This window comes from Excalfactoria chinensis, chromosome 3 (assembly GCF_039878825.1).
Source record: "Excalfactoria chinensis isolate bCotChi1 chromosome 3, bCotChi1.hap2, whole genome shotgun sequence".
Lineage (NCBI taxonomy): Eukaryota > Metazoa > Chordata > Aves > Galliformes > Phasianidae > Excalfactoria > Excalfactoria chinensis.
This window is the reverse complement of record NC_092827.1, coordinates 73360007-73386601: the sequence shown is the minus strand read 5'-3', so window position 1 is coordinate 73386601 and position 26595 is coordinate 73360007. Positions and strand designations below refer to the sequence as shown.

General features: G+C 41.7%; 1 protein-coding gene across 2 annotated transcripts; it reads left to right on the top strand.

Moving 5' to 3' along the window:
• Positions 1-1088: 1088 nt before the first annotated feature.
• Positions 1089-25558, top strand: MEMO1 (mediator of cell motility 1). Of its 2 annotated transcripts, none has more exons than XM_072333483.1 (9): positions 1089-1667; positions 10771-10852; positions 12391-12459; positions 14314-14426; positions 15609-15720; positions 16118-16260; positions 17423-17499; positions 23541-23645; positions 24883-25558. In XM_072333483.1, exons 1-9 carry the CDS (start codon positions 1607-1609, stop codon positions 25012-25014), a joined length of 894 nt encoding a protein of 297 aa, XP_072189584.1. In that variant the 5' UTR covers positions 1089-1606; the 3' UTR covers positions 25015-25558. The 2 variants fall into 2 exon arrangements, with proteins under 2 accessions (XP_072189584.1, XP_072189586.1); XM_072333485.1 differs by lacking the exon at positions 1089-1667 and adding an exon at positions 3292-3508.
• The last annotated feature ends 1037 nt before the right edge of the window (positions 25559-26595 follow it).

Sequence of the window (26595 nt, the reverse complement as noted above, 5' to 3'; positions counted from 1 at the left end):
GTGATGCCTTTATCCCCATGTTTCCTTTGTTCTGCTGTTCAAAAAAAAACCACAAACAAGCCCCACAAGTTGTGCATTTTGCCTGCATTTATAGCTTTGGCTGCAAGATTTTTCAAAGAATAAAATGGCTTTGGGAGAGAAGAATACATCTCCTGAGGTGACCCATGCATTTTCCACCCTTCAATGCATCAGCGTACCTCTATCTGGATGGCTGCCACCCTCCCCTCTCTCTTGGCTGTATCTGATACAGCAGTGGCAAAAAGGGGCCTCTTCCCTTCCCCTGTTCGTACTGGCCACGCTTCTCTTCCCAGTTCGCCTTATTAGCCATTTTGAGCTAAGCCTGGCGTCTCCATAGCAGCAATCCCTTCACCATTAAAGGGGTGGGGAAGGACTGAGCCGAGAATTAGAGACTTCTACACGGTGCTCCCCCAGCCTGTGCCGCGTGCCACAGCGGCGAGGCTGTGCACGTACGGACGGAGCGGGTGGGAAACCGCGCTGCCTCAGAGAAGGGAGCTTCGGCCTAAGGCCTCCCGGAGAACCGTGCTCCGTCAGCCTGCAACCGCTGCCATCTGACGTCCCCGATGGAGAAGCCATACAGGCCGTCTGAAGAAGAATACTGACAGACTGCAGGGCACCCTCGGCTGGGGCGGCGCGGAGGCCGGCACATCCTCGCTGAGCGCGGAACGAAGCGGCAGCGCGACGAACCGACCGTCACGGAGAGCAGAAGCCGCCGCCGGCCAGCGCGCCGCTCCCGGCACGGGGCACCTCGCGGAACGGGAGCTCGCCGCCGGCCGCACGTCGGGGCCCCGGGGCCGGGTCGCGGAGGGACGCGCGCCCCCAACGGCAGCAGCCGCCGCGAGCTCCGCGCGCGGCCCGGACAGGGTGTGGGGGCGTGGCTCCCCGCCGCACCGCTCGCCCCCTCCCAGCCCCGGCGCGGCCTCCCCTCATCTGACCCGCGCTCGTAATCTTCCCTTCTACCACGGAGACACGGCGCCGCCAATCAGCGAGGGCAGAAGCGGCAACCACGGCAACGCGACCGGCCAATCCGCGGGGGGCTCTCGCTCCGGGCCCCGCCCCTTTCCGCCCTCCCCCCGGCGGCGCCGCCGCCGCCGCCGCTCCATTCCGGGCTTGTCAAAGCGGGGGGCGGGCGCGGCCGGGCCGGGCGCCCAATGGCGGCGAGGCTTTTGCTTTCGTGCCCAATGGGGGAGCGGCGCCCGCGCGGCCCTTAGACCACGGCAGCCGAGCCGGGCCAAACCCAGTCGCGGCCGCGTCCCCCTTCTCTCCGCGTCCCCCACCCGCCGGCGCGGAGTTGGCGGCGGCGGCCTCGAGCTTCGTCCCCGCCTCCCCCCCCGGCGTCCCCCGCGGGGCGAGCGCCTGCGGCCGAGCGCGGCTCCGCGGCCCCGGCCCGCGCCGCCCCGCCCGCCGCCCCCGGGCGCCCCCCTCCCGTTCGCCGTCCGTCCGCCCGCCCGGAGGCACCGCCGGCAGCGCCGCCTCCGCCCGCCGGGCCCGGGCCGCGCCGGGGGAGGAGGGGGAGCAGCGCCGCCGCCGCGGCCGGGCCCGTCCCCCACCGGCTCCCCCGAACACCATAGGCGGCTCCGGCACCAAGATGTCCAACCGGGTGCTCTGCCGGGAGGCCAGCCACGCCGGCAGCTGGTACACTGCCTCAGGTAGCGGCGCCGCGGCCCGGGGCGGGGGCGGGGGCTGAATCAGCACTTTGCGCCGGGGCCGGGGAGCGCGGCGAGCCCCGCCCCGACGGTGCGGCCGGCACGTGGCGGGCGGGGGGCCGCGGCCTCGCGGGGCCCGGGGCTGGCCGCGTATCGGCGGCCCCTCCGGCCGTTGTCGCTGTATCGCTGTGCGCCCCTCCCGGCGCTGTGAGCGGGGCCGGTTCGGGGGCCGAGCGTACCGGGGTCCATCCTTGGGGTTCGGGAGCGCGGAGCGTGTGTTGCAGGGGTCGGTGCCGGGCTGGGGTGTAGCAGGAGGCTTCGTTTTGTTCCTGCGGCCCGACTCATGTTTGCTCCTCCAAAGCTCTTTCTGTGCCAGAGGATGCACAGAGTGGGATCCGACTCTTTAAAAAGTGATATTTGTGGTAAAAAAAAACGGAAGAGAGGTGGTGCGTTGGAGGGGGGCCCTTCCCACCTTCCCGGCAGAAGACGGAACCCCCCAGGAATAGCTCTGCTGGGCTTTGGAGCTGTGTGGGACTTGTATTTCCACAGCTGTTACTGAAGTGACGTGCAGGGACAGTCCGCTGCTGGTCTTGAGGATAAAGACCGTTGCAGAAGTGTGGGTGAGCGAGAGGTTCTTGTAGAGAGCACCTGGGGTGCAGAGATAGGGGAGGGGTGCAGTCAAAGCCCTCTGTGTGTTCAGAATGCTGAACTGACATTTATAAAGGACTTCTCCTGGCTGTAATGAGGCGGTTTCCTCTCTGCTTCACAAAGTAATGAATAAGGTATGAAGCAAAAAACTGGAAAGGAAGTAAAGAAATACACGGGGGAGGTGATACCGGAAGATGCAGGCTGTGAGATAAGGAGCAGAGCTGTCGGCTGTGGCTGTGTGCTTCCAGACAACAATAGGGAATGATTGCCTTCCTTCTGAGCCTCATATTGGAGGCACAATGGCTGTGTCCATTGCAAAACTGGCCTCAAACCTGCGTCTGGGGCAGACAGCTTGCATTTAGTTTTCCAATTGTATGGTGTGAAAAGTAGTTGCTCTATAGCAAGCAAGACTGTGTCAAAGGTATTTTTAAACGTGTGCAAGGACATCAGAGCGTTAAGACCGAGCGTCAGCACCTTCTTGTCGTTTTGTTTATTAACATGGCAGAAAATTGCTTTGCAGTGTGGAATTGCTAAAGGACCTTATATATGTTTTGTAGCTTTGATTTTCATACTGGCTTTGTACAGGTTGCAAATAAAAACAAGACCTGCTGTTGCTTCATAATTAATTTGTGAGGCATAGGTAGCGTTTGGCTTTTCCCCCCGCCTCCCCCCATGCTAATTCAGCAGGTAGCTGTGTGAGACTGCACCTCCATAGATCTGTGCGGCCGGTTTGGCCAGTAGGACTTGTCTGCAGTGGGACATAGAGAAGCTCTTGGGCTGCCTGTGGTTATTAATGGCTGGGGAGGTGTGGGACATGGTGTCTGCCCAGGCACCTCCCTGCAGGAAAACAACCAAACAAGATGTTAAGGGGAATCGTGTTCTAACTAGTCGTGCTGATGGTGCTTCTGACAAGTTAAATTGTAACTGCCTGTGTGTGCGTTTGGGATTGGTGGTTAATGTTAACAGGCTGCCAGCTTTGGGTGATGTTTTTACCTTTTGAGGGGATTTTTATTTTAATTTAAATGAATTAACTTTATTAATGTTCCTTTCTGTAGAGCAGCCATGTGCTGTTTACGTAGGGTATGTGAGGCAGCAGGATAGGAGCTATGTGTGGTTTGCTGCCCGGGGACTCATTTTTGAATTCCACTTCCAAGGGTCTATGAATAGTGAACAGGAAACAGATGAGGACCAAGAAGGTATGTGTTCACCATGGAATTACCATTGTGATAGTTCTTTGCATTCCTGTGATTCTGCAGGGATTGTGTCGTCAAGCCCTCCTACCTACACCCTTTGTGCTTACCATCCAGGCCCAAAAGTGATTTGAGGCGACTATTAGCATTCTCCATCTTTCCAAAAGGGCAATAAGAAACGTGGTTCTTGAAGGACGTGTTCAAAGTTTGTAAGACCTGAGTGTAGGTGTCTGATGTGGGAAGGAAAGGATTGAGTTAGCTGAGCAGAGGACCTTGGAAGCTGAGGGAGAAGAGGATCGGAATGGATCTGAAATGGAAAACAGCGTTGTGGCCAAAGGATATCATTCAAAGGATGCCCTTAAAAGGGTTTACAAGAAATACTCTTTATTCTCATTAGAGTCTGATCATTATTGTAGGGCAGCAATTGCTTCAGCTGAAAATAAACCCTCATTCTCCTTTGTTTTCTCCAGCTATGTAATATGTACCGCTTGGGTGTTCTGCCTTGGAAAATATAAACATGCATTACGTTCTAGTGAGAATACATCACCTAATTGTGTGATGTTAATAAACTTTTCAGAGCTGTTGAGACTGGCTGCATGATTATGCACATCTAGGCGTGCCTACACATTAGTGTGTCATATCTAGCTGTAAGTAAACAACTTTGTTGTGAAGAGAGGGAGGGCGATGTCTCAGGCAGAAAGCACTGCAACTTCTACTCATCAATGAAGCTGAGGGGTGCTTCATGGTGATGGGAGCATTTAACTTCCAAATTGTTCTTCATCCATACCATGCTATTGTAAAAGAAAACTGAAAGAGCAACTTAAAGAGTTTTGTTCTTTTTTCTAGTGAAAATCTGAAGTAGTACGTGACATACTGTTGCTTCTGTGGCCTTGCAACCTGATGGTGGCTGCTAAAACTGCTGGCAAAAATGAGATACAGGCACACTAATGTAGACAAAATGATGAACCTGTTGTACTGCCTTAACAGATATGTATCTATTTCTGAAGTATTATCATTCTGTGGTAGAAAATAGTACACTGATTTATTTTGGGGAGAAAATCCTGCTGGGTTAATTCAATCACCTAGCATTCAGATCTCTTGAGAAATTGATTTTGAACAGCAGGGGAAAGGAGAAGATTAGGGACAATATGAAACAAAATCGCATAATTTTCCATGGCTTGAAATGCAGGACAGATGCATTCCTAGATAGAATAGTAGAATGGCTTAGGTTGGAAAGGACCTCAAGGATTGTCAGGTTCCAAACCCCTTGCTAGAGGCAGCGTTGTCAACCTCTAGATCAAATATTAGATCAGTTTGCACAGGGCCCCACCCAGCCTGGCCAGTTCTGTGGGGCGTTGATCCGTGCATGCCTGAAATGAGAATAAATATTATTCTTTGTGTATCCACTTATGCTACACATAAAGTAAGGAGAAAAGATGCCATTACAGGTGAGATGTCACACAGGGTACTTAACACGCTTTGTTTGCTGGCAGCCAGCCTGCCTTGCCTTGCTCCTGGAAGTGCTGATTGAATACTATGGCATTCCTTAGTAGAGTGTGTGATAAGTCTTCTCGTCTCAACCTTTCTCCAGTCAGTGGCACACTGATACAATTAAAGCACAAAGAGTGAGTTGTTCCAAATCACATGAGCAAAATCAAACTGATGGTGTGAATGACAATATTGCACGAGTTGAAATTTGTCCTGTAAAACGGGTTTGTCATCGTATTAGGTACACTTTATTTCTGTTCTCTGTGACTAAGCCTTGCGGTCAGAAGTGTGACTACTGGTAGCCTGTACCAAATCCTTTGACCTTAATTTCTGTATGCTTATTGATGCAAATGTAAGTTGGCATAGTAATCACTGCATTGACATAAAAGGCCATTGCACTTGTGAGCTGCTTGTGCAATGAGCCAAGTAAAAGGTCTATCTCTGTATAGATATTTGAGTGGGGGGGTAGAACCTTATGGTTGTCTTGTGTCCGTTTCTTATCAGTATCAGAAAAAAAGTGTGTACATCAGGTGCAGCCATTTCTACTCAGCCACTGTCTTCTTCAATGAATGTCATGTCTTTGCTAGGCCCGCTGCCTGCATTTTGAAGACAAATGTAGCTTCTGGGGTGCCTCCCACTGACTTCTGGAGCCATTGCATCCTGCCTTCACTCAGCATGGAGTTACTGCTCAGTGCTTTGCTGAGTGTCTGTGGTGGTAGAAGGGGCCAGAAGTGAAAAATTCGAGTGGCTTTGTGAGTGGTTAGACTGTGAATGAAGGTGTGGGAGGGGGCTGAGAGGGTTGGTTGTTGTTTCATCCGTGTCTTTTGGAAGTCCATAACTCTGTTGTGTCAGGAAGCTTGGTGCTGTTCTCAGTATTTGGAGTAACTCACCAAGGCACATTCATAAACATAATGCAGAAGCAATGCATATAAACATCACCACGTTGTTTGTGCATGGTCTTGGATAAGTGCAGTGGATCTGGGCGAAAAAGAAAAATGAAACACAAGGGGCAGTAAAATGAGAGGAAATAGTGACCTGATGCTGCTGTACACAGCTCTTTTCACCAGTGTCTGCAAGATAATTACAGGTCACAACGTCTTACTTTTGTGACATTAGCTGGAGCATTTCAGATACGGCCATGCACAGCTGCTCATACCTTAAAATCTGTGAACAAGCAATTGTACTATATCAGAAATTCATTATTTGCTTTGCAAGGTTAAATACTGCTTGTAATGTTTTTCTCCATTTGATCTTCTGTCTTAGAAATTTTATGGGGAAAGTGGATGCACTGCTGCTGGATCTCTTACAAATGAATCATGGAACGCACCATTAACATGCAGACTTTACTGTTCAGCATTGCACAGTGCAAAAGTATAAGTGATTTTTAATACGCTTTCTTGGCTGTTGTTTCTAGTTGGATCATTTAAGCACAGTTGAAATCATTCCAGGTAAAGAAAGTAAAGCTTCAACTTTTATGGTACAAATAAAATTGAAAAAGAGCTTTATGTTTGGTGTGCTCCTAAAACAGTCCTGCAACTATCACCTTGTGAATACTTTCACAAATTCTGATTGCGTTTAGCACCTAAGTGTTTCGCATTAGAGTCTAAATCACTTTCTTGGAGCTCCAAAACAGAAGGTCGTTTGTTTGTACTTTGAATGGCCTAGTTGGGAAGGATTTCATAAAGTTAAGTAGGTGCGTGTTGGCTGATGTTCTTCATGGATGCAGGCAGTGTTTGATTATTTATTTCCCAGTAGTTTTCAGTGAAGCAAATTAGAACTGGTAGAATACAGGAAAGCTGGAACATGCTAGTGGGAACTGCCACCAAAGCTGATTTCAGTGTTATGGCTTCAGTTTTATTTTCCCTCATTCAAGCACTACCTGCTGTTATGTTCATCTTGCAGTGTGTAAAGTAGGAATTTATGTATCGTAAGTATAATCTTAATTTGTATCTTCATGTTTTCTTTTGCAGTCCTGCAATTTGTTGAAGTAAATTTCTGCCTTGCTTTTAGGCTGATTTCAGTGTTTCATCAGTATTCAGTACTGGAGAAGTCTATATTACAGCAGCAGAGAATGTGCTCATCAACACAAGCCTTTGAAAACCATTTCCTATTCCTGACGAATTCCAGTCTTTGTCAGTACAAAGCCTGTTCTTTATTCAAGAATTTGGCCTTTATTGTTTGAAATAAAGATTTTATTTATTTATTTATTTATTTATTTTTAGTGGGATCTGTATTCTTTAAAACAACCACTACATTTCTGCAATTATAACTGAGAAACTAGCTAGTCCTCTGTCACATTTCCAACTGCAGTCTGCCCACAGCTGGATTGGTTTAGATTCCCCTTCAAAGCTATGGGGATAGGAATTCCCCTAGTTTATCATGAAACTGACTTGTGGTATCCCAAAGGTTTTGCTGTTACTGACCTTGGTTTTTCCAGCCTGGCACAAGACTAGAGACTTAACAAGTACATCTGCTGTAGAATTAATTAGAAGTGCTTCTAAGCTGTGTAGGTTTTCTCATGTATGGGTAAAGATAATGAAAAGATCTAAGGAGTAAGGTGCAGTGAAGAAGAGGTTTGGTTCCTGTAGAACAGCACGTGGCTAGATGGACAAAAGCTGAAAGCAGAAGTATAAAAGCTGTGGACAGGGTCTGCATTCCCACATACTAATTAGCCAGTAATTAGCCATGTTCTGAAAATGAAGCACAGAATGTGTTATAAACAGTGTTACTGTCACTGAGCTCCACCACTACTTGTACTGCTGCAGGTGCTATATATATATATATATATATATATATATATGTATGTATGTATTCAGTTGGGAGATGAGACAGGTGTCCCGCGTGCTGCTCAGAATTTTGATTGAGCCTTATCCTCTGCCAATAAAAGTGGCACCTACTGTAAATGAGTCTTTAGATCAGCAGCCTGAAAAGAGAGGTTTTGTGCTGGTAATGGTGGCTGCTGTGTCCAAGGCAAGTTTCCCAGATATTGTGCTGATCCATGGTGTATGAGCACTTCAGTTTCATCCAACAATGGCAGGTTGGCGTTGTGGAACACATGTTGCTTTGGTGCAACTTAATAAGCCTGTGCTGTGACAAGTGTAAATGGGTTGGTGAACCAAAGTGTGTGAGTGCCAGGTGTCTGATTCATAGGGTAATGCTATTTAACATGGAATGATTCCTTCTTGCTCACTGCACTGGGAGATGTTGATTGTAAAAATACATTTAGCTTCTAGGCAGAAAACTTGTACCAGTTGCATCTGTAGCTGTCTCTGTCTGCTGGAGACTTGGTCTGTACTTGGAATTATTCTTAGTTTGGTGAAATTTCTGCCAGTTTGCTAAACAAAACAGGATGTGAAGTATCCATAGATAATATCAACATTCTTTAGTTGCATACTTATATTTATACCTTATTTCATTGGATTGAAATCCTGTTGTAATATTACTTGCTTCAGTGAAGCTTGTGGTTTTTGCTTAATCTTTCTTCAGTCAAGGGCAGGTCTCATCTTACAGTATTAGTGCTAAAGCATGCTGACTGTTCATCGAAGTAGCATCCAGCAGGCTTTCTGAGCCCTTAAAAAAGCATTTGCTCTATCTGCCAGCTTTCCCAGCCTGGGCTTTCCACATGCTCCTAAAGGCAGGGACCTCTCTTTTCTCCCATCACTGCAGCACTATCAGCTTAGGAACTGTCTGTTTCACTTATCTGGGGACTGTTTGCAAAAGCTTTTTTCTATTTTAACTTACATATGAACAAAACTTACGGTGCTATTCATCTCCTATTATATCATCCCATATGGCAGAGCATACCTACTGTGATAATGTGGGTTTTATTTATATTGTATATATTCCATTCAAATATTTTGACTTTAGCCTTAAGCGCTGTCATGTTTGATAAACTGGAAGAAAAACCTCTCTGAACATGTTAAGTTGATGCTAACTGTGGCTTTCTGTCCCTAGGTAACTTGGTAACAAGGAAATTACTGTGCTAGAATATCCCCCTTAAAATACTTGTAAGAACAGGGAGCTGCAGGTAACCCTGTCAGTAATGCGAGTTCTCTTGGACTACTGTGGTTTATTTAGGTTTGATTTTACTGGAAGGCTGCATGGATTTGTGTGGGGCTTTTCTTGGTTTTGTCTTATTTGTTTTTTTTTTTCATTTTCCTTTGTGTACTTCCTTTGGGAAAGGACTTGATTGCTTAAGTGTTCTAACACAAGCTAATTTCGAAAAGGTGAATTAGTTGATAGGGAAACTTGTGTTACGTTTGAGTTAATGATCTCAAATGACACTATGTAGTTGCATTGAAGGGGGGGAAAGTCTAAAAGCAAATCTGTTACTCAGTCCTTGAGTAAACACTGATAGAAGTTCCATCCCTTGGGTTACACAGACTTGTCAATGATTTTATTGCCTGTAGAAGGAGAAGTCTAGCAGACTAAGCAAACTGGACACCTTGCTTCTACTGCGCTGTAAGAGCAGAAAATTGGGGTTTGGTCCTCTTTGAACAATCATATGAAATTGTAGAAAATTACCAGAAATCCTGCACCTTGCCTTTAAACTGTTCAGTGAGTTACCTGATTTGTCTTAATGGAAGATAAATCGTCTTAACTGCCTTCTTAATCAAAAATAGCTGCTGGACAAGGAACGGAAGAAGGTCAAACACACTGCATGGCTGGGGGTGAGTCCAGGTCTATCTCAGGGTGCCTGAAAGCTCCTGGCACTTTTGCTGTTGTGCTGCCACTGAGCCCTTTGTGGAGAGAAGGGCGAAGATGGGGCTGATTCATGGATTGGTGAAGTCTCTGGTTAGTAGGTGTTTCAAGGAGTCCATTCTTAAAGGGCTTCTTCTAGAAACTTCTTGTACATGTTTTGAGAGAGTTAAAAAAGATTTTGTTTTCTTAATTTTAGAAATGTACGATAGCAGCAGCAGAACAAAACTGATGTGTGTGTATTTTGGACAGATTTCATTGCTTTATAGAGTTCCTTTGTTACAGTATGCCACTTGTGCCACGTTAAAGGTGTAGGCTGTGTCTGAGGCCCTGGAGGTGATTGTAGGTTGAGAGAAGGGTATTGCAGTATGTGTTCAGCTTCTGCGTTTGACAAAATGGGAGTTCTTACAACCACAAAGGAAGTCCTTCCCCTCCTACCATCCCCTTCTGCAAAAGCTGACGTATTGGCAATGTTATGTATAGCTGTAGGCAGCTCTTGAGAGAGCTGTCATTATGAGATCTGGTCTGTGGAATGTGTAGTTAGGTTAATGTCAAGAAGTATATGTACTTGTATATGCATGTAATTGGAAGCTGTTGTGGAATTAGTATTAGCAATGTTTTCATCTGTCTTCTTTACAGTTTTTCCAGCTTACAAAGTGCTTTATGTTGTGCTTTGTAATCCGTCATATTACCATTGGCCATCATCTTGGTGTGTAGGATACACCGTCTTTCCACATTGGTTTTTCTTGGCACATGTTGTCTTATTACTTCTGAATCCTGTGAATATGATTACTGGAACAATAAATGATCTACTGAGCTCCCTTTTGAGATCAGTAGCCATGCTTTCTAATGATGTGCATCTATCCAGACAGCATGTGGATGTAGAATCAATGAACTTCAAGGACTGGGAGCTTGAAAATTCTCTAGTGCGAACTTAAACATTACAAGCATGTTGGTTTTTACATCTCCTTTTTCAGGACTGAGACACAGGCCGTGAAATTTAAGATTACTTTAAATGTTGATTATGGAGGTGTTCTAGATATATTTTTTTATGGCTTCAGTATTTCCTTTTGTTTTCATAGGACCCCAGCTGAATGCACAACTAGAAGGCTGGCTTTCTCAAGTACAGTCCACAAAGAGACCTGCTAGAGCCATTATTGCACCGTAAGTTTGAAGTCTGTTTTTGGTGTATATAACATTTGGTTTGCTAAACACATACTTATTCTAAGTGATTTTTGAGAACTGGGGAAGTCCTGACTGTAGCTGAAAGGAATGTCATGTGGTTTCTCAATAATATTTAGAAAATGAAGTGGAAGTGGCATAAACCCATGATCATCTTGGTATGTGATCAGTTTCCTTTTGCAGATGGCTTGAATAATCTTTCCCTTGTGATCCACTGAGGTAAGAGGTAGCCTAAGATGATGACTCTTTCAATGCAGTTATTGCATTGAACAGCTACGCGTATATATATTTTTGAAGTCAACAAAGGGAAAACAACTTTGTAAAACTAAGAACTGTATTGAAACATTTTCCAGCAACCCAAAATGGTTTACTTTTGTTGGGTGCTTGTTTGGTGTATTTCTTTTTGTTTTGGTCTACAGGAGGAACCATCTAAGTTATTTAGGTAGAACTAAGTTTAATGACATTAGGGAAGGCATATATATAAGAAAGGTATGTTGATTATTCCAATTTGTTGTGGGTAGGAAGGGAATACTAGAAAATGCACCTTAAATAACTTCTGGTATTTCCTGTTGTAACCATAGTGTTAACACAACATTAGAGGTATTTCATAATAGTACTGAATCCATGGAAGAAACTGTCCCAAGTCTACCATGGTCTTTTCTTGCGGGAATATCTGGAGAAAAGCTTTCTAGCTGCGGCTTAGATAACCTGGATTCTTTTTCCTGAACTACTGGAGATATTTCTGTGGCCTTGCTGAATTCCTTCATTCATCTGTGCCTTTGTTTTGGCGCCTGTGAAGTGGAATATGGCTAATAAAGTTTTTGTAAAGGACAAAAACTTGCATCAGAGGGAACCTTTTGAAGGCTCTGTTAACCTTGCTGATTCACCCTGTCTCCCTTTTACTCACTTAGTCTGCAGTAGTGGAGCATTTTGAAGTAAAATCCAGGAATAATTTTGAGGATAACTTGCTCCAGATATCATCTGTGTGTGTGCACCTTGCTGCATTCCACTCCCTTCCTTATGCCCATTTATTCTGTTGTTGAGGTGGTTTTCATCATTGACCGAATGTTTTTATTCTCCTTGCTGTTGTAACACACAGTCTGCTTTTGACAAACTCTTCCACTGTCCTCCATGTTCAGTGTACATGCATCTGGTTAGGAAAGCTTCCTCCAGCCTTGTATTATTTCCGTGTCTAATGGCTGCACTCTCAGCATTACTATGAGCTTCTGATAGTATGCAGTTGTACAGTGGGCTTACTGTATCTTTTATAAACAACAAAAGGTGCTTTGATTAAGGAGGGCAAACAGTAAACTTAATGTTTACTGCTAGCTCTTTTACAAATACATCATGCATGCATTCAGTATTGGAATAGTGCTTTTCAGCTGTTCCACAGGATGTTTTGAGGATTATTCTTGCTATTTCTAGTTTTTAGGGGTAAAGATATTTAATAGCAATGTAAATGTTATATGCATTGTACAAAAATGTTAAACAGAGTTAATGCTGTTTAACTTGATTTGCAGCCATGCAGGATATACCTATTGTGGATCTTGTGCAGCCCATGCTTACAAGCAAGTAGATCCAAATATTACGTAAGTATTAAACTCTTCTTTGGGAATCTTAAGATGAGGTTTATGAAGTGTTCTTTGTTCCCCTTATATTTTGGGGATTTTTTGTTGCTTTTTTTTTTTTTGTCTTTGACATGTTTGTTGAAGAAGAACATGTAAAGCACTATTTTCAAGAATTTGGAGGTGTGTTGGTGGCTACATTTCCAGAAGGGAGATGTTAAAGGTGTTCTTTTAGCAAATAATTATCTAAAATCGGCTTCACTCCTTGATGTTCCATTGCTTTTCTAAGAGCCTGAGCTATTTTGTATCTTACTGCTCACAGGGTATCTTTGTTTCTGTTTTATTTTTTTGTGGGAGATTTTGTTTGTTTTTTTAAGTATACTGAAGTATTTGATCACATTCTGCATTGGTTATTTAGTGCAGGATTACGAGCTGAAAGCTACTAGGATTGCCTTCTGCTATAGAGAAAAATTACCATTGTGTGTATATAATATATAAAGCCAATGGAAGTTACTTATTGTAATAGTTTTAAACGATCTTGTGTTCCTAATGGCAGAGACTCAAAAATAAAACCCCAACATTAAAAAAAAAACAACACCACCAACAAACACCCCCCGCTGCAGTTTGTGTCTGCATCTAAAAGTATGAAGAGATCTTATTCTAGAAAGAAGTATAATTCTTGCCTGTTTTGACTGCAACATTTGTTCAATGGGAATTTTAAAGCATCTCCAGTATTTTCTCACTGTATGCGTCTTGCAGTGCCAGTCTAAAATCTGGCTCTGTCAGTTGCTTATGAGATAAATGTTGTACTCCCCAAAACAGTGTTAGCATACACTCTAAACTGTTGTAAACAAAGTGAAGTTAACTTAGTTTTAGAGAAACCAGTTCTCTGCTACACTAAATCAAGTTGCATTCCCCTAGTTCAGTGACACAGTGAATTAATTGAACTTTCTGGATCACTTGATGTTTTATTGCATGGGATGTCTAGAATTCACTAGAGTGTAATGAATCTTTCAACTAAAGTATTGTACATTTGGATTTTTTGCTTGTATGAGCTCTGTAAACAGCTGTAGTATTTTAGCATTTGTTTTATTTTGCATGCAAGAAAGAAGAAATAAGGATATTTTCATGTCTCCACCACTTTAGTTCAGTGCAGGGATACCATGTGATCCTGATTCTGAAAAGCTGAATTTCCTGTAGATTTTTCTAAAGTTCTGTGGCAGGAGAGCTCCTAACAGCTAAGCGAGAGCCAGGATGACTTAATGAAATAGTATCATGATGGGTGAAAGGTGGCAATATCAGCTGAGGCTCTGAGTGTATAGATCCAGATCCTTGTTATGAATGCAACAGCTGGACAAATAAGCCATTTGAGGGTAGCTTAAAGTGGAATTTGGTATTACTTGAAATAAAGGATAATCAAGTCAACTACTGAACAGCTCCAAAGAGGTGATAAATCTATAATCCTCATTTGAGAGTGCATACCTGTAATTGTTGACCATGTATAACTGAAGGTTCGGTTAGATTTTTCAATTTACTCCTTTGACCAAAGGGTTGTAACGTATAATTCTGCCTTCAGATGACTCCAGTCAATTGCTAGTTGATTAGTGTTGGTATATAATCTGTGTAAGAGGTTTAAAGCTATGTGAAACATTATTGCACCGATCTTAGGATTGTTTCTGAGTTGCTGAGTGAGGCCAGATCAGGGATTGATCTGTGGTCTGATGCATAATAGAATAAAACTCTGCTGTTAACCACCAACTGCTGAAAGTATTGCTTCGTATGTCAGCATGTTGTTTGAACTTGTCACTCTAAACAAGCCTCTGTTCAATTGCTGTTGTCTAAATTCTGGGCTTTTTGTTTGTTTGTTGATTGTTGTAGCCGAAAAATTTTCATTCTTGGGCCTTCCCATCACGTGCCCCTTTCCCGATGTGCACTTTCCAGCGTGGACATTTATAGAACACCTCTCTATGATCTCCGAATTGACCAAAAGAGTAAGTGTGCAATAAGGCTTACTTGCTGTTGGCTGATGGGGCTTTAGAATTAGCTGTGGCAGTGCAGTGCTGAGGACCATAATGGTGCTGGGCATATCATTGCTCTTCTGTGGCATACAAATGTGGAAGTTTTTACTCCAATGAAAGCTAACTTCTTGAAGATCCTAATGTGTTAAGGTCTTTTTGCTCCAGCGTTCTCTGAATTATTCTGTCTGCAAGAAACCACAGTGTTTTAGTTGGTTCAAATGTATTTCTACTGAAGGAACAGAAAACCACCTTTATTTGGCTGTTCCATTGCATGTGACTATTTTTCTTTATTTAATTAGCGCAGTACCTACAGGTCTTAATGTTAGTCCATGAAAGACTGGTCTTTGAGAGTAAGTTTAAAGATGCAGTGAAGACGGCTGTGATATTCTGAGTCGTATTCATTTCAAAGTATATCTAAACTATACAGTATCTTTTTCAGAAGTGCTCATTAGCCAAATTGATGTTGCTGTTCCATTATCACTGATTAACCAAGCTAGTTCAGGCTTCCTGCATGGTGCCTGCAAAAACTTCCTTAGGTGCCAAATATTTCAGGTTTTGCACAACACCTTTATGTAGTAAAGAATGAGGCAGAGCCCTACATCAGACTACCCACCGAGTAGGGCTTGCTAATGCAAAGATCACTGTTTGCATACCACCAAGTTCACTTAAGAGAATGAAAGATAGCTTCTAGGTGTGGATTACTTAATCAGATTTTGCTGTCTGATAATTCAGTTAATAGTAAACTATATTAAGTAGTAATACATCCAGCAATGACTCGGCTCGTCAACTTCTCAAAAACAATATGATGGTGCAGTTTGGGAAAATAAGAGTTGAAAGACTAGGTACCTGCATGCATATTTTCTAATGTTCTGCTATGCTATGAAGTTTCATTATTAGATCTTGGAGCATAACTGAAAATCTCTATTCTATCAAGGTGACCGATTTAACACTATTTTATTCTGTAAATTAAATAGTTTATGACTTGAACGTAATTTTAATCATACGCTTACGTAGATATCGAGTGGTTTATGTTGACAGCTCTTGGAGACAAGTAATTTGATTTATTAGGCTTGTTTCTGATAATGCTGCACTGCATTTTGCCTTATTGTTTGTGTGTGGGGAAAAATGATATAAATGATTTTTGATTCATTTCAGTTTATGGAGAACTGTGGAAGACCGGAATGTTTGAACGTATGTCTTTACAGACAGATGAGGATGAACACAGTATTGAAATGCATTTGCCTTATACTGCTAAAGCCATGGAAAGGTACTAGGGCTATTTATTCTTGTACAGGAACGTACATGATGTGCATTAAAATGCAGTTGAGACATTTATGGTACAGAAGGAAGAAATAATATCCCTTGTAGAGATTTTCTTACCATAGTCCCCCATCCCTTAATGAAAACTGTGGGGAGGAGGGGTCAGAGACAAGTATTATTTGCTTGGAAGAGTAGTCTGCATTTGGGCAGTACTTGTACACAGAGATTTTATTTATTGATTTCACTGTGTCCTTTTGTTTGCCTTGCATTTTCAAAGAGTATGATCTTATCAAGTGAACTATGGCTCAAAAACGTCCTTTTAAAACATTCTGCAGATTGTTAGCAAGTCTTAAAACACCTTAAGATGACAGTTAAATTACAGCCTTTTTTCTTTTGCTTATAAGCCATAAGGATGAGTTTACTATTATTCCTGTGTTGGTCGGAGCACTGAGTGAGGCAAAAGAGCAGGAATTTGGAAAACTCTTCAGTAAATACCTAGCTGATCCTAGTAACCTCTTTGTGGTTTCTTCTGACTTTTGCCATTGGGGTAAGTTTCACATCTCTTTACGACAGAGGTATGATTAATATTTTGTATTCACTTTTTAAAAAGCATTTTTCATTAAACATATTTTGTCATTTTAACTTTTGGCAAATGTATATTTGAAACTTAAATATGTTTGTAAAGCTGAAAAGAAAATTTGGAGCAATAGAAGAAATCAAAGTGATACTACAAAGTGATACTATGTTTGTCAGTGTAGCGAAGAGGTGGGGAAGGAATATGGGTTTATAAACATCTTTTCGCTTGCAATGGAATGTTTAAAGTTTCTTGCTTTTTTGTTTTCTTTTTTACTTTTAAACATCTCAAGGGATATTACAAAACTAACTAGTTAAAAATGCACTGGACATGACAACATCCCTTTGGAAATAAGTTTTGTATATTTTATTGCTGGGTAAGATAGCAAAAGGCATAAATACTCCAATTCTGCCAAGTTATCCCAGTTGATAACTGATGACAGAACTAGATAGATTCCAGAAGCCTTGATGTCTGTCATTCTGCTTTAATGCTTTGTTTTCCCTTTACTGTAACAACAGCTGGAAAGGGGGACCGCTTCACAAAGATGTTTTATGTTACACAACAGACCTTCTTCCTTTTTATTCATGGTCTCCTTTGGTCACTTTATGTAACAGAGTTCATGTTTTACTCATCTTTGAACTGTGGAATAGGTGGAGCTGTAGAAGAGTGACCTGTGTTCAGCTGTGGCCAGTGAGCCATCTAGAACTGTTTAATTGAATTACCATGAACTTATAACCTTCATTTGCAATAGGTGTTACTGTGTGAGCAGTAGTAGCTTGGCTCCAGGGTTGACCTTTTGTCTGAAGAAAAATAGCAAAAAGAAATGTTACTTTACATGTAAACTTATAGAAATGGAGTCCAAGGCATTAACATGCAGTTAATAAGTGATACTGCAGTGTCAGATCTACAGAACATTCTGGCTTTTCTTTTTAAGTACAGCTGCCCTTCTCTTTAATTCTTCTACTTGGCTTCTGGGCTGCTAGCCCTAAAATTTTCTCAGTGGAGCTAAAAGATGTAAAGCAAATGGAGAGTACAACTTTACAGATGTTACAGTTTCGATTAATTTGTAAGTACTAGGGAGTGTTTTAGCTACAAATTTTCCCTTTTTTATTTTATACGTGATTTTTGTTTCAAGGTCAGAGGTTCCGTTACAGTTACTATGATGAATCCCAAGGAGAAATTTATAGATCCATTGAGCACCTAGATAAAATGGTAAGTTTTCAGATTTGGTGGAACTAACTAACAAGTTTCTCCTGTACTTTACATTACTTTGAACACGTCGGAAACTTCTCTAACAAAGTGTTACAGATTGGCTATTTTATTGAATGTGTACTTTTCCTTTGCTTACCAGAGAAAGAACTTAGCTGTGGATTTTTACTAATCTCTTCTGTTTAACTGAGTGTGCACGGTACATTGTGGGTGTAATCTAATAAGCATAATTTATGAGAATAAATGCATGTTTACCTACTTAGAGTTCCCCCAGTGAATTCCTGTCCACGTACCTTCTTATATGTATGAGAAACAGTAAAAATGATTAAATGTTGTGGTAGTTCAGACTTGATAGCTATGTTACCTGCATAATGAAACAGCTTTGTGATCTCTGTGATTGTGTTAATGGTTTCAGCATCATCGATTATGAGGAGGAAAGGCCATCGGGGATTGTGCTCTCAAGAAAACAAAAGTCCCTGTTTGTTGGGGGAGCAGTCTTACCTCTCTTCTACTCTGTAGCAGTTGTTGAGTGAAAGATGCTAGGCCATACTGTGTGCTGGGTTTGCCAAATGGTTGGAGACCATAGTGCCAATTTTGTTATGTTTTTTTTTTTTTTTTGCAATCTTAGAAGCCAAGTATTTCCTTTTAAATAGGGGAAAAAATAATTGTAACCTTCAATAAGGTTAACTCATGTTTAATTCACAGAATAGAAGTAATTCTCCTGGATACAGAGCATTAATTCAGTTCAACTAAAAGTACTGGATCATTTCTGTGACTTTGTAAATCTGTTGGAAGAGAAAGCTATTGTTATTTAGGGAGCACTTATTTATTATCTTTATTCTCTTGCCTGAAATGAGTAAAATAAGAGATATGTTGGAGAGAACTCTGGAGTTTTTTCCTTTGTGTATCTGAATTGATGTCTTTGGTTTTCACCAATTGTTGCTGGAATAGAAGCAGTAAATTTGCCTTCACTCAATGCCATTTTTACTAATTCCTATTGTCAGATGAGAGGTTTGTCTGTGTAGAGTCCCAGAACTTGCAGCTCTGCATATTTTTATAGGAACGCAGATTAAAGTGTGTCAGGGAACATAGTTTCCTCTTGCTTATTTCTGCAAAGAAGGCTGGACTTGGGCATTTCATTACTTTTGATGAACATGCTGCTTTGGGCTGTTTCTTTATGTAGTTATTAGCCAAAAAGAAGTGACATTTTTGTAGCACTGGTGAAATTGATGTCTGTTGCACACAGTGCAGTGATTTTAAAAGTACAGTCTCTGTCTTAATTTTAACTGGAAAGCTGACCATGCATTGTGGCAGTATGCTTTTTTTGTCTGTTGGATCATATCATCAAACACGTAATTCCATAATCAGGCTCCATGTTCAAACTTGATACAGAGTGATATTTTAGCGATTTTAGGAAATTTGTTTCTAGCAATAGGATAATAAGGACAATGCCACAAAGATTTGCCTGTCATATTCTTCCAGCTTTTTGGATGAGTTAATTCAGTTTTATATGCCCCAATCTTTTGCTTGCTTGTTTGTTCTTAGCTCAAGTGTTGAATTTTTTTATGTCGTTTGGCATGCCAAAGAGACTACTCTTATAACTTCTGGGCCTCTCCACAGAGAAAATAGCATAAAGTTAAAGACAAAACTGTTCTAAAACCAGCAGAGGTGTCGCCTTCTGCGGTTGCTGATCCAGTAAAATTATTGCTAGCTAATAGCATTAATTTTACAGTTTTTTACTAGCCAGCAAAGCAGCAGACTGAACGCTTTGTAAGCAGGAAAGTATTCTGTGTTGAGATAAAAGGACTTTAGAAATACCCTTACAGAAGGACTGTGATCTTAGTTGGGCTTCGTCTTATGCATATGTGTGATCTATTTTTTTTTTCCTACCTAGTGTTTATAAACAACCCTAAACATTGTGGGTATTAGAGCTTTCCCAACCTCTTAATTGCTGTGAGAGACTTTATTTACTGTAATTCTGTTAAAGACTTGAGACTCAAGCATAAAAGATGCAGAGTTGTAAATATTGCTGGGCAAACGTCAGTTTCTCCTCAGCTGCTCTTAATATGCCCATTCTGTTGCCTTGCAGTATGCTCACTGAAAGGGGTACCACACCCTCCTCATTAACAGGGGTACCTTAGGGAAGAAGCCTCAAATGGAGCAGCTGATGTACAATACTGTCTTTGTATACAGTAACCTGATAGCTGCCAGATTCTTAAATAAGAGCAGAGGAGTATTTTGCAGTGCATCATAGAAGAGTAATTATTCTGCGAGTGTTATTGACCAGAGAATTCAGACTATGGGCTCCAACCTTCTCTGCCAGATTGCTCATTTTGTATCTGTTTGTGAAAGCTTATACCGCACTTGAGTTGGTAGGATTCTGTTACCTTGAATACTGACAGGGGAGCTGTGCAGGAACAGCCAGCCATTTTTGTGGAGAAGCAGTGCCCAGCATGGCTGGCTTTTGAAGTGATTTTTGTCGACTACTCCAGTGTGTTAGTACCTTCCAAAGAGCTTCAACCTGAAAAGACTTTAGCTTAGGTGTAATGCAAGACTATGACTTTCTGCCTGATTGTCCACCTCTTCAGTCTCTGTTGTGCCCAGCCATTAATTTTTCTGTGACTTGTGTGTAAAAGACTCCTTCCCTACCCTCTTGGAGCTTGAAACCATTTTCCCCTGTTCTGTCACCACAGACCCTGCTAAAGAGTCTGTTCCCTTCTTTTCTGTAGTTCCCCTTTAGATATTGAAAGGCTGCTATTAGGTCACCTCCAAGCCTTCTCCAGGTTGAACAGTCCCAGTTCTTTCAGTCTGTCCTTGTAGGAGGGGTGTTCCATCCCTTGGATCATTTTTGTGGCCTTTTTCTGGGTGCACTTCAATGGATCTCTCTTTACTGAGGACTCCATGTCTGTATGCAGTATTTCAGGTGAGGTCTCACCAGCACAGAGCAGAGAGGCAGGATCACCACCCTCGACCTGCTGGCCACGCTTCTTTTGATGCAGCCCAGGATATAGTTGGTTTTCTAGGCTGCAAGGGCAGATTGCTGCTTCATGTCCATCTTCCCATCTACTGGTACCCTCAGGTCTTTTTCTGCAGGGCAGTGCTCAGTCCTTTGATTCCTCCAGCTTGTATTGGCAGTGGATGTTTCTTTGACCCAGGTGCAAGATCTTGCATTTGGATTTGTTGAACCTCGTGAGGTTCACCTGGTCCCACTGCTCTGCCTGTCTAGGTCCCTCTGGATGGCATCCCGTCCCTCTGGTGTGACTGCACCACACAGCTTGGTGTCATCAGCAAACTTGCTGAGGGTGCACTTGACCTCACTGCCAAAATCATTAATATTAAAGAGTATCGGTCCGTCACTGACCCTGAGGGGACACCACTCATCACTGGTCTCCATAGAGACACTGAGCCATTGACCACCGCTCTCTGGACTCAGTCCTGCAGCCAGTTCTTTGTTCATTGAACAGTCTACCCATCAAATCCATATGTTTCCACTTTGGAGAGAATGATGTGGGGGTTTATGGTGTAAAATAAGTATACAGATTGGGTGTGGTTTTTTTGGGTTTGTTTCTTTGTTTTGTAAGTTGGTAGATATTTCATTCTATTGGGATCATTTTACAATGTTTGTTTGTTTAATTACGTTATATACACTGTGCTAGGTTATTGTAGATGCCATTTATCCTGTCTGGTTAACTGATATATGCTGTAATAACTACGTGATAAACTGTAAAGCTGTGTGATAGTGTACATTTTGTCTTGTATTTTAATTCAGCTGAGCAAGATTTAGAACAGTTATTAGAATGCTGCAAGTTTCTGACCAGCTTCATACTTCTTTCTAGAGCAAACGAAACACCTCCTGAATGGAGTATTTCTTTTGTTTCTCAAAGCCATTTTAGATGAAGAACCAAGCTTGGTTCTGCTACAGTTCTTAAACTGGAAAGTTTAGAATGTTCAGTGCTGCTGAATGCTGATAGTAAAGTTGTTACTGCCAACTTCCAATGGATTGTATCAACTCTATAGTGTATGGAGCTCTGCTAATATTTGCTGGGATGAACTGCGTAGCTCTAACTGCTTGCAGAGCTGATTTGTGCATGGAAATAAGCTTATGAGGCATTGTTATAAATCCTCATTCATTTGAGACGAATGCTCAAATGCCGGTGCACAGTATGTTCTAGTGATTTATGGCTGTAAAGTGAGCCTCCTAGGTTAGCAGCCATTCTTTCAAAATGCCATGAAATGGTTCATTAATGGGTGAAATATGTTCTTTTGAGCTGTTCAATATCTGGTTCTGCTGTCATTAGAATATTGACGTGTACAATTCAGCAGTAAATTCGTGTTTTGAGTACATGCTTCTTAAGCTCCTTAGAAATACAATGGTATCTGTAATCACTGCTACTTAGAGAGGAGTTGCCTTTTGTTTTTGGCAGTTCTGTAGATCTAGAGTGTGAGTAACAGCTATGATTACTAGCCAGGGGTCTGTGTACCTTCTCTGTGACTCTAGAAGAACTGGGCTCCTGCCAGCAGTTAGTCAGTACAGCTTGGTTTTATTTTTCTGTAAAGTTAATCTTTTTTATGAAATAGTCTTATGTCTGTTTTTAATGGAAATTACACAAAGGTGATGGTTATGGTTGCTGTTTTCTAATCCTCCCCTGACGCTCCTGGGAACCTCCAGCTCTGGGAACCTCTGGGCTGTAATCCAGTCTGAATAATTAGTGTAGCTGCCAGATCAGCCAACGCCCTTGCAGAATATTGAAGAGGTTTCACTTCTGACATGGAGACTTCAGACAGACTGCTTCCTGCATCAGGATTTCTGCTTTTATCATTTATGCTTCACAAAACCAGGGGGAGTGGTTGGAGCAACCACAGAAACAGAAGAAATCTTTATAGAAATTATCTCTGTTCTCCCTTTTTAATGTAGCTTTCTAATATAAAATTCCCAGTGTTCCCATGTAAAGTGTATGCATTTCTTCTGGTCCCTGAGGAAAACCTTCCTGCTTCATCAGTTACAATTAAGAAGCATGGCTATGTGTCCTACTGATTAGTAAGTGTCTGGGGCTCATTTGCCTGGTGAACAGAATTAATCATCTTCAGAGGGAGGAAAAACAGCAGAGAGTGGACTCTGATATAGCCAAAATAATGAAACCCAGACATCAGTGGTGTCAGACCTGCTTTGAACTACTTTCATCACATACAATTCATGTTTCATCACGTATGTTTGAGGATAGGAGGAGAGTAGGCTGTATGTGTAGTTGTAAGATTCTTTTTGCCTTTGGAAATGCAAATATTTGCAAACGTACATTTGTTTTCCTTGCATTAGCTTTCATAGTAGACCCCATGTTATCATGGGTTTCATTGTGGATGGAAAGGAACGTATTGATGTGATGGCCTTGTGGAATATGGAAGCGTGGTTTCCTGGCTCTTAGGGTTCTGTGGTGTGCCAACTTGCCAATGCTTTAGATATATTCTGGATCTGATTTTTATGCTGTGAGTGAATGGCCACTCCTGAGCCCAGATCAACTGCCTTGTTTGTGTGCTTGATTTGTCTAGGAAACATTCATCTTTCCATGTGCTTGATTTGCACATGTATAATTTGTCTGGAGATTATTGACATCCAGGAGTCCCAGGAAAGTGCTCTGTCTGGAAGGCTCTTAACAGAGAGAAGAGATGGAGGAGAAACCTCTTCCTGCTTTGCTCTTTTAGTAACTGTCTCTGCTTATTGCAGTACAAAATGTTACGAAAGCAGAGATCCTTGGAGGTGGGAGTCAGCTAGTCTGTGAGAGGAGCGCTTTTAACATGAACTTCATTGACACCTGTAAGGATAATATCACAGATCTTTGGGTCATTGACAGACTTGGAAGGATTCCTGCTTTTGTAAATTAAGGGCTGGCAAGAAGAAGACCGCAAGCTAGATCCTCACATGCTGAGATTCCCTTGATAGGAAGTAGAGGATTTTTATTCCTCATGTGCTCTGTGTTCATAAGTAGGTGATTATTCAGACACCTGCTTATGAATGTGTGAAATAATCACTGCTATCAATTCTTTTTCAGGGTATGAACATTATAGAGCAGCTAGATCCTGTATCTTTTAGCAATTACTTGAAGAAATACCATAATACAATATGTGGAAGACATCCTATTGGCGTATTATTAAACGTAAGTAATTTCCGATCTGTTAAAAAGTGTAACGTAGAGCAACGTGCTTGCATTTGTTTTAAATGTACTATTGCTGAAGTATTCCTTAGCTCTAAAATGGCAAGTCCTGAATTAATTCCTTTCTCCAAGTGTTCTCAATTTGGTCTCTAATTTCCTTGTCTTGCTCATAGACAAATATTCTTGCAAAGGCTGAGGTTTTCAATTGCCTGAGGGAGATGAGGTACCATGATCCTTTTGAATTTCAATGAAATAGTCATTCACTTTCTCTTGGCACTTTAAAATAAAACCCATCTCTGTGGAGAAGTATGTACTTATTCTTCTGAATCAGTACTTACAAATGCACTTTATGTGTATATTCTTTTTCGGTACTGCTATTAGCTGGCTATTGTGAATGCCTTGTGATGTGCGACAACATTGTTTTTGCAAATAATATGATGCGAGAGCACTTCTGTGAGAATGAGTGCAGTGCAGTGCACTGTTAACTCCTAAATTTATGGCAATTAGAGTTCAGCTTAACTGGTATTTTATGCTTACATTTTGTTTTGCTCTGATGCAGTGCAGGCATAAACCTGCCTTAACTTATTTGTTTAAATTGGGTCACAGCTGCTTTACTGATGGAGTGCTGCGGATTTATCATAGTGCTTGAGTGAATCCCACTGTATTTTTAATACAATTTAAATCTAAAATATGAGGCATGCTAACCTCTTTTACAAGGGAAAACCTAATTCCCTGGAAATGCAGCCTATGGAGAACATCTAGAAGAGTCTTTTAAAGTGGGGTGTATAGAAGTTGATACATGCAATATCAATACTGGAGATGCAAGTATCAAAATTCAGTATTATGGCTTAACTGCGTAAATATCCAATTCTTAGCCTCAAATAACGATGAGTTTTGCAATGAGTCTGAGTTAAAGCCTTAGTTTGCTTTTGCCACTTGTCACACTTAATGTATTTCTGGTGCGTTTCTTCTTTAATGGAAAAAATACCGTCTAAAATGTGTTAACAGATATTTTGTTGTCTGTGTGCCTGTGTAAATTCCTCATAGAACTGTAAGTGGTTTCCAAAGGATTGATTTTTGTAAGGTTGTTTGGTATTGCATTATATTGCTGCATGGACGTATGTGGTACACCATGGATGTATGTGGTACACTGGGGGGCAAGAGCCTTCAAGGGGGTGGGGAACGGACTGAAGTCTGATCCTCTTTTTTTGTTGTTTTGTTTTTCCCCTCCTCTCTCCAGGCTATCAATGAGCTCCAGAAGAATGGAATGAATATGAGCTTCTCATTTTTGAATTACGCTCAGTCAAGCCAGTGTCGAAACTGGCAAGACAGCTCAGTGAGTTACGCAGCTGGAGCACTTATGGTTCACTGAACTGCTGAATGCTCAGGGATGGCACCTGCACACATTCTGTATACGGGGTCCCAGCCTAGCCCTTACAAAGATACAGTCCCTGGTCTTTGGGTATACTGAAACCTCAAACTAATAGAACTTTCTTCTTTTCTAGTAGGTGTAGTCCTTCCTTAGTTTCAACTCATTTAAAAATGCTTTCTTGTTTAGGACAATGGAAGGAAGAGTGGTATCAAAACATTTTGTGATATTTAGGCAAGATAATAGCTGTGAAGGTGTGGGTGGCAGGCAGTCCTTACAAATGCGACATGTAAAGCATTTACCATATCCTAAATTTGCACTCTTTGCAGACCTGTGCACATGTACTCAGCTTTCAGAATAGTTTTGCAAGTTGTAAATGGGGAAAAAAAGGAGTGGAAGCTTTTTAATAAAAGGAAAAAAAGAAAAACAACGCATTTATAAATGATCCTGTATTAGAATATAATAAAACTCCAGTATAGTCAGTTACTACCCGTGATGTACAACAGATATCTTCTATTTTAGTTGCTAATAAAGGGCTACACAAACCAAAATAGTCTGATTTAAACTTATTGCTTTGTGTTCTGTATGTGGCTGCTTGTCATTAACATCCTTTATCCTCAGTTCTATGCTTAAGGTTCAGCCGTTCTGTAAAATCCTTTAGAATGTATTTTATATTCAACATTTGTTATGCCTATTTCATTTACGTTTTTTTTTTTTAATCTTAAACCTGCACTGAGTTCAGCTGTGCAAAAGGATTTTTAACAACTTGTGTGTTTTGTTTCACAGAACTAGAAAGTATCTTTTAATATGTGATACAAATTTCTGTCAGAAATGCTCTTCGTGATTTTCTTTTTTCTTGGGTTTGATTACCACAGGGGAATGGATGCATTATTTATAAGTGACCTAAAACTGAAATCAAGCAGCTTGAAATGATGATTTAAGAGTATCTGTGAGGCATTCATAGGCCACAGAAGGCATGCAGTGATATGCTTAAGCTATTATTCCTCACGGATTTAATTGGGAGGGGAAGGGGATGTTTTCTCCTCTGTCCTGCACCCTCCCCTGCTCCCTTTTGTTTTCATTTTTTTAGGTCTTTGACTGGGAGTTGAGTTCCTTCGTGTTCTTTAAACAGCACCGTATCTTATGAGTTCTCGAACCTTCTTTCTGCCAAGATAACGGAATAATGGAGTTGTTGTTATTCCTGAAGGTTACATTTACGAACGTCACGAACGCTGAACTTCCTTGCTTTGTCCTTTTAGTTGCCTTATTGCTCTGCCTTGTTCTTGAAAATTCTCAGCAGCAGACAGGTCGAACAACTTTCAGACTGCATTTGATACAGCAGCAAGGAGGCTGTGCAGGTAAAACTGAGTTGGTAGCCAGTCTTTATAAATACGTGTCTGACTGTGCCTTATTAAACAAAGTAATTTCAGAAGGGGTGGTTTTGTTTTGTTTTTAATCTTTGGTGAATACGAGTTTTAATTAGGACTCAGGTTTCTTTCAGTCTTAATGCCAAATCCTTAACATCATTACTGAAGCACATAGTTAACTGGAACAGTTAAGCGTGTACTTTCTCCCTAAGGTAAA